Genomic DNA, 15,426 nt, shown 5'->3' on the forward strand with positions numbered 1-15,426 from the left:
AAATTTTTTTTTACAGTTTTTATTCAATAACGTAACTAGCACACTTAGGAACTTTGTTTTTTACACGTGCTTTTACCAAGGATACTAAATGCAGCAGGCTGGTGAAAAGATCTTTTTAGACTAAAACAATTTCATCATTTTTTTCAGCATTTTTTTTTTATGATCAAAATATTGTTGCTTGAAACAGCTTGGTATTTTAAGGAAACAAGTTTTGTTTTTTGGTTCAAAAATGTTGAATGAACTGCCCCAGCTCCACTAGACCTCACTATAAAACTTGAAAACAAATATGCCATAAATTGGAGAATAAGAAGACATAAATGCAAACTAAGCAAATCAAAGTCAATTTACCTTTTTAAAATTCTAAGGAATTAAAAAATCTTGACCTACTCTGAACACCTATGGAGCCCTGTTCCTTCCCACCATATACCTCTGCTCTATTATATAACTGCCTGTTTCCATGTCTATGTCTTCCTGGGACGATTAGTTCAGGAAGTCCAGGGACAATAGCTATCTTATAAGCAGTTTAGTCCAGCTCCAGGAGGTACACAATAAACATATGCTGAATGAACAAACGGATTATTTTTAGGGCATCCCTATCTCTGGTTGAGACTGGTATTTTTGAGGGTAGAGAATGCACATATAATCGGTATCCATGAGATTTCTCCTGGAACCCGATGGGTTCAGAAGACACTAGATGAGTGGGTGGCAGAGGGCTCCTGGCCTAGCTCTGAGGAAGGTAGGAACAGCCCGCCAGTCAGTACCTGGGAGGCGTCCCAGCTCAGGATGGCGGTGATGGTGGGGTGCTAGAGTGGGTAGAGGTATGAGCAAGGGAGCAGAGACCCAAACAGTACCAAGGACCAGGAGAGGAAGGCATGCGGAAGCCAGGCACCATTCGGGAACCAGGGTTGTTTGGAGGAGCCACAAAGGGATCTTGGAATCAGTTGTGCTGTGACTTGTCCAGAGGTGAAGGTCCTTTTAGTGAGATGGTAGCACAGGGTGTCCCGCCCAACCCACCTGATCTTCAAAGGGGCCTGCCCTAATATGATCAGGGAGTTATGCTGGTCCTGACACATATGTAAAAGAGGAAATAAGAATGAAATTAGAACATTCTCTAACACCATACACAAAAATAAACTCAAAATGGATTAAAGACCTAAATGTAAGACTAGATACGATAAAACTCTTAGAGGAAATCACAGGGAGAACATTCTCTGACATAAATCACAGCAAGATGTGATAGATCTTTTCTGATCCACCTCCCAGAGTAATGAAAATAAAAACAAAAATAAACAAATGGGACCTAATTAAACTTAAAAGCTTTTGCACAGCAAAGGCACCCATAAACAAAATGAAAAGAAAACCCACAGAAGGGGAGAAAATATTTGCAAACGAAGTGACCAACAAGGGATTAATCTCCAAAATATACAAACAGCTCATGCAGCTCAATATCAAAAAAACAAACAACCCAATCAAAAACTGGGTGGAAGATCTAAATAAACATTTCTCCAAAGAGGACATACAGATGGCCAAGAGGCACATGAAAAGATGCTCAACATCGCTAATTATTAGAGAAATGCAAATCAAAACTATAATGAGGTATCACCTCACACCAGTCAGAATGGCCATCATTAAAAAATCTACAAACAATAAATGCTGTAGAGGGTGTGGAGAAAAGGGAACCCTCCTATACTGTTGGTAGGAATGTAAATTTGTACAGCCACTATGGAGAACAGTATGGAGGTTCCTTTAAAAACTAAAAATAGAGCTACCATATGATCCAGCAATCCCACTCCTGGGCATATACCCAGAGAAAACCATAATTCGAAAAGATACATGTACCCCGATGTTCATTGCAGCACTATTTACAATAGCCAGGACATAGAAGCAACCTAAAGGTCCACCGACAGAGGAATGGATAAAGAAGGTGTGGTATATATTTACAATAAAATATTAGTCAGCCATAAAAAAGAATGAAATAATGCCATTTGCAGTGACATGGACTGACCTAGAGATTGTCATACTGAGTGAAGTAAGTCAGACAGAGAAAGACAAAGACCATATGATATTGCTTATATGTGGAATCTTAAAAAATGGTACAAATGAACCTATTTACAAAACAGAAATAGAGTCAGAGATGTAGAAAACAAAGTTGTGGTTACCAAGGGGGAAGGGGGGGCATAAATTTCAAGATTGGGATTGACATATACACACTATTATATATAAAATAGATAACTAATAATAACTTACTGTATAGCACAGGGAATTCTACTCAGTACTCTGTAATGACCTATATGGGAATAGAATCTAAAAAAGAGTGGATATATGTATATGTGTAACTAGTTCACTTTGCTGTACAGCAGAAACCAATACAATATTGTAAATCAACTACACTCTAATAAAAATTAATTTTAAAAAGCTGAACCAAAAAACAAATAAAAGAGGAAATCAATGATTATTTTTGTTACATTTAAATCATGCTTGAAAAATATTTTCTAAAAGTACAGCAAAATAATTCAATATAAATTTTCATATACCAGAATTAATTGAATATGTGGGGAATCATGCACTTTCACAGGGAACAAATTGGTACAACCTTTTGGGAGCCATTTGTAAGAATCCGTCAAATTGTAAAATGCATGTCACCTTTGAACTATTGATTCTACTGCTAGCAAATTCTCTATTAAAAAATATTCCCACAAAATCACATAAAAGAGTGCTGAATGTAGCATTGTTTCTTAAACCCAAGCTAAAGCAAAGAAAAATCATCAAGTGTTCATGACTAGGGAACTGAATGATACATTATGCTAATTATGGTAGTGCTATATAATGGAATAGTGTGTAGCCACTGAGAGAAAAGAGCCACATACACTGCCATAGCAGATGACTGGCATATTAACTTAAATAAGGAGAAAACAAAACACACTGTATAGATGTTTCTGTATTTGATTCTTTCTGTCTTTTTGAAACATTATGGAATTATATACTCTCCATGAGGGGCTGGGTACATGGAGAGGAATCTGGAGGCTATGTACACACACACACATTTATACACAGAAATCTCTCTTAATACTTCCTCAAAGAAAGCAAGCACGTAAACTTCAAAACAGCCATGAAAATATCTGTAACTGAAAACATATCTGAAAAAAAAAAATTCAAAGCATTTGATAACCTCAGGTAACAAAAGACAGTGTGGGTGTTAGATTAACAGGCTACAAAATAAAGGTGTCCCTTATTTGCCAAGCTTAACCAGAGTCAAGGTTAAGAAGCTCAGAGAAAGTCTCAGGAAAAGGAGAAAAGGAGATAAAGAAGAATCAAAGATAAAGGTAGAGATAAAGATAGAAATAAACACGCAGATAGGGAAGAGTTACACAGGAGTTCAGTGAAAATAAATGGAGTGACAAGGAGAAAGGAGAAGAAATGGAATAAAAAGTAAAACAACAGATCAAAGTGATCACATCAAAGAATAAATGGACACAAAGGAGAATTTTTCCTATTGTTTCTATTATCTTAATATAATAATAACAACAATAATAATCATTGACTAACACTAAAGCACTTTGAGGAGACACACAATACTCAGTGTTGTTCAATTTAGGGGAAAACACACTTCAACAATGCAACAATCATGAAAACAACTGTAGAAAGCATCACGTGGTTAAACCATACTTAAATGGCTGGCATTCACAATGGTGACCCCAAGTTGCCTAAATGTGGCATCAACACAGTGTATGAGGTAAAAATAATTATTTTTACTAAGTCAGAGAAACTGGGACTGCATTTTTTAAACAATAATTACAACTGAAAACTGCTAGATTTGGGGATCCATTAAAGGATTTGTGAAAATCTGTCTAAATCAGACCCTTGATGGGTAAAGATTATGATAGCTGTGTGTGTATCACTTATTCTCTCTCTCTCTCTCTCTCTCTCTCTCTCTCACACACACACACACACACACACACACACACACACACACACACTACATGCAGCTCCAACTGGGAACACAGAGGAAGAACCCTTGGTTTCTGAGAAATCAAGTGTGGATTCCTCATTCCCTTTCAAAATCCTTTCATTATATCTGGTAGATTTGGCCTAGACACACAACCATTGACTTATGGCACTGTGACTACTGAAGATATCTTATCTAATATCTAGTTTTCAAGATCCAATGTACAGATTCTCTACATTGGAACATGAGGTCAGCATTCCACCCACAGAGATCCCTGTTGTGAAATCTATTCTGTTGCAGTTTTGAAGGTCTGGGATATCGAATACCACTTTTCAAGTTTTTATCAAAACAAAACAAAACAAAACACACAAAAATACCCCAGCTGTCAGAGAATTAGCCTGTTCTTAGATTGTTCAAATTCCTATATGTAACACTTCAGTTATTTCAGTTAGTAGGTAGGGAGGCTGTATTGTTTCTATTCATAAGCTTGATTCTCTTTCAGCAGATTGAAATTGGCTTGAAAATTGAACAATTTTCTATGTGAAATTTTTAGAAAATTACACTCATCACAAAAACTAAATACAAATGGGTAATGAGATTTAGAGTAGTATAATTTAATCTATTTGTTTTACACCAGTTAGCACAGTTTATTTGTAGAGAGCTGTGGCTGACTTCCAGAGAATCCCCATGGATCAACACTGAAGTTCTCAACTTCTGCCTCAAGCCCAGACTACCACTATCACAAGCTTGTTTATTACAAAGGCACACACAAAAAAACCAAGAAACTATAAACTTACTTAGCACGCTTCCACTCCCTTTTTCCCCCTTCTGGCCTTTTTGTCCAGAATTTCCTTTAAAAAAATAAATAAAAGGAAAAAAACTTTTTTTAATTTAGGCAATTCACAGTGCTTGAAATGGAGACAGCAACACAAGGTCATCTAGAATAACAACGTATGACAACCTACAGATTTTCAGACATAATAATGTTGATGATGATGATGATGATGATAATAATAGCTATCATTTTAGAAACCCTCTTATGAACTTAGCATTTTATGGGTAGGTCCTTTACATACATTATCTCAGATTACTTACCAGGACATTAAATGTTCCATTTTCCTAAAGCAGGCAAAACTGAGGTGTAAGCAGTTTGTTTGGGATTATTCACGCTCCTTTTTCTCCTCCTTCTTTGTGTCTTCCTCCCTCTCCCAGAAAGCCTGGTATCCTCCATCTCATCCCAAACCTTGTTTTTCCGTTCCCATTACAATTTGTCTGTCTTGTTTTCTATTTCTTTTATGTGAAGCCTAGCAAAGATGGAGCTGTGAATGAATTTCTGGGAGTGGTGAGATCCCAATTACCTCAGTCTTGGGGGAAGCTGGGAAGGTCTGAGGGGTGTCTAAACCTCTAGATAGTTACTTTTGGCTTCAAGAAACCTCATTCACGTACTTTAGAGGTGTGTTACAGACCTTATATGGAAACATTGTTAAGACCCTGCTCTTTGCTAATGGGTTGCTATTTCACCTAAGGTTCCTAAAGCTATATCCAGAGGTTAAGCCCTTAGTACCAAGAGAATTCAACGATGACAATTGCATCTCACTAGAGGGTGCTGTTCTCACATATCAATTCTTCTTCCAAGAGTCGTCAGATATGTCTTGTAAGTAATCACCTTCCTGGCATAAATGCAGGACTGACCATAGAGCCATCTATCTCTAAGTCAAAATCTTCATTAATGTTCTTGATTTCCTCCAGAAAAATCAAGGACTGTTCTCTTTTCATCCAAGAGCTCAAAGGGCATAGTTCAAAGATCATGAGCTTTGGAATAATAACAATAATTTTAAATTCTCTTGTGTTGAATTATTTTACTCTGCCACTTATTAGGTATGTGGCTCAGAACAAGTCTTTAAACCTTTCTGAGCTGAAGTTTATTCTTCTTTCAAATGAAAAAATAGTACCCTCCATTGCAAGCTTGCCTTGAAAATTAGCAATGTTTATAAAGGGCCTTGCTCTTAAGAGATGCATGTAAGAGATGGTAGCTCTTATTTGTTTTACAACATCACCTAGCTAATTTTATTTTCAGTGAATGAGAGGATTTTTTCATTTCATTTCACTTTTTTATGGCACAATTATTTTACAGTTTTAATCATTATTTTGTTGTTTTTTTTGGTCTGTTTCTCTAGCTTACTTTGCCTTATCCATGCTTTGTTTTCGAACACTTGTCCTTATTCACCTCTTAGAGAAGACTATTTTGATCTCCAATTTACCAGATTAAAAAATATACAAAATAACGTGTGATGAGTAACATGAAAATTGAGATTTAGCACTTAAAAATTGAAGCTATTTCCAATTAAAATTTTATTTTGAAATGCCAACCATTCCTTATCATGGTATAATAGTCTCTAATTGCTTTGCATATATGATTACACTGTACATCATTAAATTCATTTTTTAATTGTGATTCAGTCATTTCAGGTAATATTAAATTGACAAGAATCATTAATTTAGCACAAAGTACCTAAAACCTTTTCTATTTTTTTTTTTGACAGTAGGCTTTTATAAGATATAATACCAAAGTTTTAGATTTCCTCAAAAGGAAAAATCTAAGATATTAAATAAAAATTGGGGGAGGGGGGTTAAAATGGTGTAACTGATCAGTTCTAATTCTTTTCAGAGAAGATAATATAATAAGCTTAATTTTATCATTCTAGCGTTATTTTCAGAATTAGAAAATAATTGTAAAATTACTCTGGGAAGTCTTTTCATGCTGTAGTTTGTCTTGGGTATTTTATTTTTAAAATAAATTTATTTATTTATTTTTTGGCTGAGTTGGGTCTTTGTTGCTGCGTGCGGGCTTCCTCTAGTTGCGGCGAGCGGGGTCTACTCTTCGTTGCGGTGCGTGGGCTTCTCATTGTGGTGGCTTCTCTTGTTGCGGTGCATGGGCTCTAGGCATGTGGGCTTCAGTAGTTGTGGCACGTGGGCTCCGTAGTTGTGGCTCTCGGGCTCTAGAGTACAGGCTCAGTAGTTGTGGCGCACGGGCTTAGTTGCTCCACAGCATGTGGGATCTTCCGGGACCAGGGCTCAAACCCGTGTCCCCTGCATTGGCAGGCGGATTCTTAACCACTGCGCCACCAGGGAAGTCCCTGTCTTAGGTATTTTAACGATACCTTGATCTCTGTTCAAGCCAGAAAGTTGAACAAATGACCCACTTTTCTTCTTATAAATTAAAAAAAAAATGTTTTATGTCATTTTAGCATGATTCAGAGATTTCCTCACATATGACACTTGGAAATCTTTTCTCACACTTGAACACATTAAAAACATCCTTTCTAGAGAACAGGGATTCCTCCCTCCTTTATAATGACATCTTAGGCTAAAAACGAGCCCAAGGGCTTTGTCAAAACCTGGAGTTAACCACCTCCTGTCAGATATGTCACTCTTCTGTCATAAATAAAGAACTAATATTTCTGATTAGTACATATTCTGGTATGTAATATACCGCCACTCTAACTTTAAATATCAATATAAGAGGAGGTATTTTCAATAGCATCATTGTGACTTCAAGCATTTTCAGAGCCCCTGCCATGAGCTAGGCACTGGGTTCCTCATTTTCACACACAGGCACGCTTAGCCCAGCCCAGCTCTTTTCACCTACTTCAATTCAGATGTGACATCTTCCCTCCTCTGCCTAATGCTTCTATTTCCTGAATTCTTCACCTTCAACCTTCTTCTTAACCTTCCACAATCTTTTTAACCCTTCTTTCCTCTGTATCTTCAACAACTTCTCTATTTTACCTTGCTGTCAGCATTTAAATAGTATTCAAATTCACTTTCAAAGAAAAAACAAAATCCAATGAAAAAACCGATCTCTTCCTCCCCCTCTGAAAAGCCAGACTGCTCTACCCCGCTGTCTACCAGCCTCATCACCAGGCACCCCTGGGCATTCCCCAATCTGGCTTCCACCCCACTCCACTCAGCCCCACCAAAACTGCTCTCAATAAAGGCAACATCCTCACAGCAACAAATGGAAAAAGCTTTCTGTTGACTGCATCTCACTTGACCAACTTTTGAAACTCCTTTGGTTTTTTTTCACACCACCTTCTCTGGGTTTTCTTCCTCACTCCGGCTGCTTTGCTCTTTCTGCTCAGTCTGTACGTCTGGAACCACTCAAGGCTTTATCCTAGGCCCTTTCTCTTCTCACTGTTGCCTACCCATAAAATATTACTAAAATCAATGATTATTAAAATTCACTGACTTCAGTGAACATTTATATGAGCATAGCTACAACTTTGTCTTTCTACCTCTGGCTTCCCCTCTGAGTTCCAAACCCACATATTCGACTATAAATATCTCCATGAATGGCACAGAGTGTTCAATAGCTGTTTGTCAAATAAATAAAGGAATTCATTGTGGTCTATAATTTTAGACATTCCTAAGAAAGACCATAACTCACCCTTAGAATCAGACTTTGAATGGACTCCAAGAGTCTAACTGGAGAGAAGCACATTATTTACATTGCTGGAAAACCTCGTTCATTTAATGAGGTTCTATTCAGGGTACTCTAGGGATTTTGAAGATATGTAAGGTTACACTTCAATTAAATCCTCCGAGCTCTCTGCAGTAAATCTGTCCGATGGTAAATGCTCTATAGGTCTGCCATGGATCAAGAAGAAAGTCTTCCCTTTCTCTTCTTATATTTGTATACTTTATCAGTTAAGGACTGTGTCTTATTTACTTCTCATTTCCCTGTACCAAGCATTGTCCCTTGTATATATATATTGAGTACTTAATACATGTGGAAGGAAGAGGGCAGGGTGGGGAAGAAAAGGAGAGCAGGAGAGAAAATAGAAAATAAATAGGGCTGCTCTTTCTTAATCTTTTTGCTTTGAAATCACTTTGCTTTGATATCACTCAGATAGTCCAGGCTGTGTCATTAATTAGAAAATGACAATTAGTAGATTTTATTTCTAATTTTATTACCCGCTTTGGACTCTTGTAGAGGAAGAATGCATTCACTGTTTTAATCTGCAGTAGAACTAAACTAGTACCAGGCACTGCTGCTCATATTTCTACCAAATTTGAGTCTTTTAATAAGGAAGTAATATCCGGAGAATATCTTTTGTCAAGGGATTTATTACCTCTACCCCTGCTTTTATTTTTACAGTCTCTCTTTCTCCAGTTTTCTTCACCTGAAGATGTGGTTCTCAAAGTGTGGTCCCTGATCAGCATCATCACTGTCACCAGGAAACTTGTGAGGAGTAAACGTTCCCCAGGGAGCCCAATCCCTAAACTATTGTATCAGAAAGTCCTCTGGAGGTGGAGCCCAGTAAGCTGTTTTAACAGGCCCTACAGGTAATTCTAATGTCTGCTCAAGTTTGAGAACCACAGATGTAAAGAAATTCTGTACATCCTTAGGCCAGCTCTAACACGACTTTCTTTGTAACATCTTGTCTTGCTGTACAGAGTTAATCACTCTACTTTCTACTTCCACAGCTTCCAGCTTCCATTACTTTTGTCCCACTTTACAAATGTTTTATTACTTACCACTTGGTAATACAGCTAATTGTTTCTGCATTTTTCTGTCCCCTGCTCTCTTCTAAAATTTCTGTGTACAGTTCACAATTCAAGCTTAGGCTAGCGGCATAAGGAGTAGAAATAATATCATCATGTATGTAAACTGTAAAGGGCCCGAACATGGTGATTATTAAGTACTAATATACAGTAGCAGGCAGGTTATCTTGTAAAGGATAGGATTTCAGGTCTGCTTGTATTTTGCTAACTGTAACTTAACAGGATTTGGTGGTTTTGGTTAAAGGGATGTTAATACTTTGCTTGTTTGTTTTTCTCTACCAGTCTTTCCACTCTCTTTATTCTAAGATAGATACCATTCTTCATGGTGATTTATAGTGGTGTGGAGTTGACAGATCCTCTGTTGTGATTTTATACGGAACTGTTTTCCTTCTGGACATAGAAACTTTCCTCAGGTGGACAGAAATCAGTTTCAGAATGTTTCAGATCAGAAAATAAACTGCATGTGAGTGCTGCTTTTCATACTATGATGACCATTGTTTTTGTTATCTAAGAAGTTGAAAGGAATATCTATGATCTGGTGTTTATTTTACATATTCTGTGAAGAAAATATGCATTATCATAATACCTGGCCTCCCGGTCTTCCCCGCTGATCCTGGGAATCCTCGACTTCCAGGAAAGCCAATGGATCCTCGATCACCTTTAAGACCTGGAGGACCTATATGGTAAATGAAGAAAAAAAACAAACAAACCCAAAACAGTGGTAATAATTCATTTTGCATAAAGATTTGAGAGAATAATGAAACAATCTAATTTCACTAATGGATATGAAGGAGGTGAATCTCCAAATGGAGGAACAATGTCTTTCCTAAACTTTCATGTGTAAAAACTGATAGACAACAATAACAGTAAGTAGAAACATTAGTGCATTTAGTACACTGTAGATATTCAATATGTAACAGATTGTCACTACAAATAAAAACACACAAGAAAAAAAAATCTTAGAGTTTTAACTCGAAGCCTTATATATAGTCTAATCAGGAATCTTCAAATGGCAGAATTTTGCTATAGCTGAAATGATAACTTTGAAATGTAAGCTAAAAATTGGACTTTTAAGATTTGTCCCAGAAAAATTACAAGTCAAGCAATGAGAAATATCAAACAATATTTATTAAAAGAATACTGAGGCCCTAGTGCAGGAATATATTACTCTATCTCTCATGCTTTTGTTTTCACATACTCCATTGTAATCCCAAACAATAATGTAGCCATATGTATGTGTGTGTGTGTGTGTGTGTGTGTGTGTGTCCCAGGCACAGGGAAAGTATTCAGTAAACATTTTTTTAAAGTAAAAGGTCATAGGTAATTCTCCTTGGCATGCTTCCAAGGAAATGGCAGGCTGAAATGAATTTCTATTATATTATTTTGAGATAAAGCACAGTTTAACATAATATCCACCCCAGTACATGAGTAACAATTGTAATATATTTAATGTACTGATTATTTAATACTACTAAGCACGTATATCTTCTCAGATTTTCATATCATGGTTTCGAGTCAAGCTGAGTTTAGTGGGCTCAATTGCATGTATAGGTATTTTTTGTTTGTTTGTTTTTGTTTTGTTTTGTTGGTACAGGGTTTCTTTTGTCTTTTCTTTAAACACTCCCATTGTAATATTTATTTATTTATTTGTTTGTCTGCACCAGGTCTTAGTTGCGGCACATGGGATCTTTTAGTTGTGGCACGTGGGATCTTTAGTTAAGGCACGTGAACTCTTGGTTGCAGCATGTGGGATCTAGTTCCGTGACCAGTGATCAAACCTGGGCCCCCTGCATTGGGAGCACGGAGTCTTAGCCACTGGACCACCAGGGAAGTCCCTACAGGTGGGATTTTAGTAAGCTTGCTTAAATCAGGAAGTAGAATTATCAAGACAGTCCATCATATACTTTTAACTTCCTGATTCCCTACCAAACGTGGGGCAAATAGGCCATCTGGCAAAGAACAAAACATTGCAGCAATCAGGTGGGAAAGATGCCTAGTAACTTGAATATTTTTGTTGCAGTGCACCAACTCAAATGGCAACCTAAAAATCTAAAAGAGTCAATTTATCACTCCAACAATGAAATCTACCTCTCTTTTTTGATGGGCCAGATAATGCCTATTTGTGTATATGAGCAATACCAACAGCAGCAGACTAAACCCTCACTTAAAGAATCAAAGCAGCTTTGCAACGGTATCTGTCTAGGGTGGTAACAAAAGCGGAAACTTTAAAATCCCTCTTTCTATTTGATTCCGAAACAGCTACAAAAGATGTTCCCAAGATGAAGCTTTGGAAGGCAAGTTGTAGCCCAGACTGAACTTTTATGGTTGAGTTATAAAGCTTTGATAATTGCAATTTGTAATGGAGGAGTTGACAGACCTTTGACAATAGCCGCTCTGGCAGATAATATAACACTGGTTACTTCCCCTGCTTATGACATTAATGCACCATTGCTAAGATCTGCTGGGTGCCAGTCAAGTAGAAAGACTTTTCTGAACAAAGAATCTTACCTGGTATTACTTTCAAAGGCAAACCAACAATTGATATATATATATATATATATATATATATATATATATATATAAAATTCTAAAAGCTTTTTTTTTTTTAAGGTAAACTTTATATATTGGCTTTTTAAGCACTATGATGTAAAGGGCTGGCATGTGTCAAATTCATGCTTTTCATTTTTAAAAATTGTTTTTCTGATGTAACCTGGGCTGGTTGATACATTGATCAGAAAGAAGAACAGTTTATATAATCAAAACACAGAAAAATAAGATCAAGTCCCTGGTGGTTAGACATTTCTTTGGCAGCACAAACTATTCTAGTTATCATTAGACGGAGCAGTATACTCCCCACCTTCAGAAAGCACGCAGGCATTTGATTTCTAGCCATGAATAACATGGTGATCATGTTACTGTTATTATCTTTATTTTTTTGAAAGCAAAGAAAATTCATGCTCTTTCTCTTTTTCTGTCTTCTATTATTGTCTTTCAAAATATTGCTTTCAGGATTACAGAAGAAAATAATTTGAAAAATTTTGCTCTAAGTAAGATACAGAGAGTGGCTGACAGCAAAGGGAAAAGTCATCTGTATTCTAGTCAATATTTACATTGAGATTGCATAGGTTTAAGCAGATAAATTCCAGTTAAGGACCATATAAGGAGTATAATCCAATTTGCCTTTGATTTACATTAGTTGTTTTTTTTTTTTTTTGTATCTTAAAAACCAGATATATATTCAATGTGAAGATGGTTTTCATATTTTCCTTCACATGTGACCTAAAACTAGGTTGGCCAAATACTGTTTGCAGTCAGTGATATGGACAGCACTCTCTAGACTTATGAACAACCCCACGTTGTTAAAGCACTTAACTTTCTTTAAAAATCAAGAGTCACTGCTTACCATTCAGAACATGATGGTGATTAGGCTACCAAAACATTTGATATCCTCTCAACACACACAAACATACACACGCAGGCAGACACACACACACACACACACACACACACGCCACACAGGGAACCAGTCAAATAACTGATTCCCCCTACACACATACACAGATGTACATTACCTAGCCCTGCAGTATATGATGGAGTAGTTACCATACCTACTGGACCTGGAATGCCTTGTGGACCAACTTCTCCAGTGGGACCTCTATCTCCTTTTTCACCTGGAGGTCCAGGAGGACCTTTAAAAAATAAATGACAATTACTGATCATAGGCTTAAAGCATAGGTAACATAGATTTGTCATTTGTCAAGACAGTTACGTAGGTAAATCCAAAGCCTTTTATTTGTTGCACAATTACACAGAATGAATGAGACTAACCTTCCTGAATGGAAGCGTACCCTACTCCTGAGTAGTGCAATGAGATAGCTCTAAGTTAGACGACCTAATTATGGACTAAATACTTCTGTGTGCCAAGCAGTGTACTAGGTTCTCAGATGCTGGGGGCAGAGAAAGACAGTGAGTCAATGACGGCACAAATCCACATTAGTATTGTGTACCTACTGGGTACGAAACCCAGTGCCCCTAAAACTGAGCTCCCTTGCCAAGTTTATGATTAACCTCTCTATCCACAATTTTATTCCCCTTCTTGACCTACTCCTGTTCCCCTCAGGACTGAGGAATATCAAAGAAAAGGGGGATTGAAACCAAGCAGGATCCTGCAGGGCCTTCCTGGTACAAAACCCCTCCAGGTGCCCTGTTTCTTGTTTGCAGAAAAAAGGCTTTAGTTTCCTAGGCCTTACCTGAGCCCCAAAGAGCAGGCACAAGGAGTTAACAATGAGAGAAGTGAGGGGATGCAGAAACAAAGGAGAAGCAGTCAAGCAAGGTAGCTAGAATGATAGTTTGGAGTCCTAGTTCCTCCTCAATGGATATACATAACAATCTGACACATATCTTTGAGTTGGTCTGTAGAAACTAAGCCCTTCACCCATGTGGAGGATGGTGACTACATGCTGACCACTAGTATGTAGACCCCACACTGGTTGGAACCAGAAGGTTGATGATTAAGCTTCTGGGAACATCACCCTGTTACCTCACCACCAGGCAGATTTCACTATATTAATTTAGATGCTCTGTGGGAAATGTATAAGTCAAGTAATGTGTGACACCCTCAAGGGAAAAAACATCCACACAAAGTAGACAACCAAAAACCCTATCATTGAAAATGATACCCTCGGATATTAGAAAAATGCAGATCAGCAAGAGGAGCAGTGGTTGAAAAGACTTAATTGAGGAGGTAGGATGTGAAGGGGATTTTGAAGAATGGGTAGAATGAGAAGAAAGAGAATGCTGGGTAAGTAGGAAAGATGCGGGGAATGGCAGGAAAGTGAAAATGAGTAAAGGAATAACTTTTCAAGTAAAATATTATGTAGAATCCCTAGATAGATATAGACATTATAAAATAAGTTGGAGAGGCTGCAGGGAAAATTTTGACTACCTGGCATGGCAATTACCAAGGTGTCCCCCTAGTACTGAGTTTGATCAACACTGATTTAGTCATTTGAATTTTCTGTGCCCAGCAAAACAGATATCTAGTGATCACCTCTTTAGAATGATGGCACTGAGTATGTCCCTCTTCTACATGGAGTGCCACAGGACAAGTGTTATTCCTTTCCTTTAAAGCAGTACACTTAGCAATTTCTTTTCAATTCCAAAAGGAAGAAATGAACCTGGACATACCATAGAATAATCAAATAGTGATGTTTTAAAAGTGTCATTTTCAATTTCCGTGGTTCAAGGACAGCAAGGATAACACACAACTCTGTTTAGCATCACTGGTTAGAGAGCACTTGTTTACAAATTTTAATCAGGTGGGGAGATATGATACTTGAAAAATTCTAAGAAGGGGCTCCATAAATAATGATAATCTTATGAGTAAATACATTCTGTCCATTTTCTTTGCTTCTTTTGAAATCCTTGTCCCTTGCCTCTCTCCATTTTTCTGATCTGTTTCTGATTTTTCAAGGTCCAACTTGGGTTTTAGCACCTTCCTTCCCTGGTGACTTAATTTTCCAGATATCATTGCTCTTCTCAATGGCACATCATTCACTTCCCTTCATACACACCACTGGGCTGTAAGGTTTTATTGCATTTTCATTACAATAGTAACTACGTATTATAGGAAATATAAAAGCCTAGAAAAAGTGAGGAAAATATAATACATAATTCTATCATCTTAAGAGAATAATCACTGACATTTATTTTCTGTTTTTGTTGTATATTTTTTGTTTTTTGTTTTTAACATAATCATCATGCAAACTGCATACTACTGGGCATTAAGTAGTTGCAGTAACAACTAGCAAATTCTCCTAAGCTATAGCTTAATGTTGGAAACATATATTAAGGTGTCCACAAGAGATGTCATGGTTCTACATCAATGGGAATCTACGCATCTTCTATTCCTGCAG

The 15,426-nt window shown here is 37.2% G+C and overlaps 1 protein-coding gene across 2 annotated transcripts in view; it reads right to left on the bottom strand.

The window, feature by feature from the left end:
- Window positions 1-15,426, bottom strand: part of MSR1 (macrophage scavenger receptor 1) — a 57,428-nt gene that overhangs the window by 22,637 nt on the left and 19,365 nt on the right. Inside the window, exons 5-8 of one of the 2 annotated variants that reach the window (XM_065899908.1) lie at window positions 13,120-13,200; window positions 10,098-10,187; window positions 4,744-4,797; window positions 1,054-1,064 (exon numbers count right to left, since the gene is read on the bottom strand). In XM_065899908.1, coding sequence (XP_065755980.1) covers window positions 1,054-1,064; window positions 4,744-4,797; window positions 10,098-10,187; window positions 13,120-13,200 — 236 coding nt within the window. Of the gene's footprint in view, window positions 1-1,053; window positions 1,065-4,743; window positions 4,798-10,097; window positions 10,188-13,119; window positions 13,201-15,426 lie in introns of those variants that run through there. The other variant, XM_065899907.1, reaches the window with a different exon arrangement.

This window comes from Phocoena phocoena, chromosome 21, assembly GCF_963924675.1.
Source record: "Phocoena phocoena chromosome 21, mPhoPho1.1, whole genome shotgun sequence".
In the NCBI taxonomy this organism is placed as follows: Eukaryota; Metazoa; Chordata; class Mammalia; order Artiodactyla; family Phocoenidae; genus Phocoena; species Phocoena phocoena.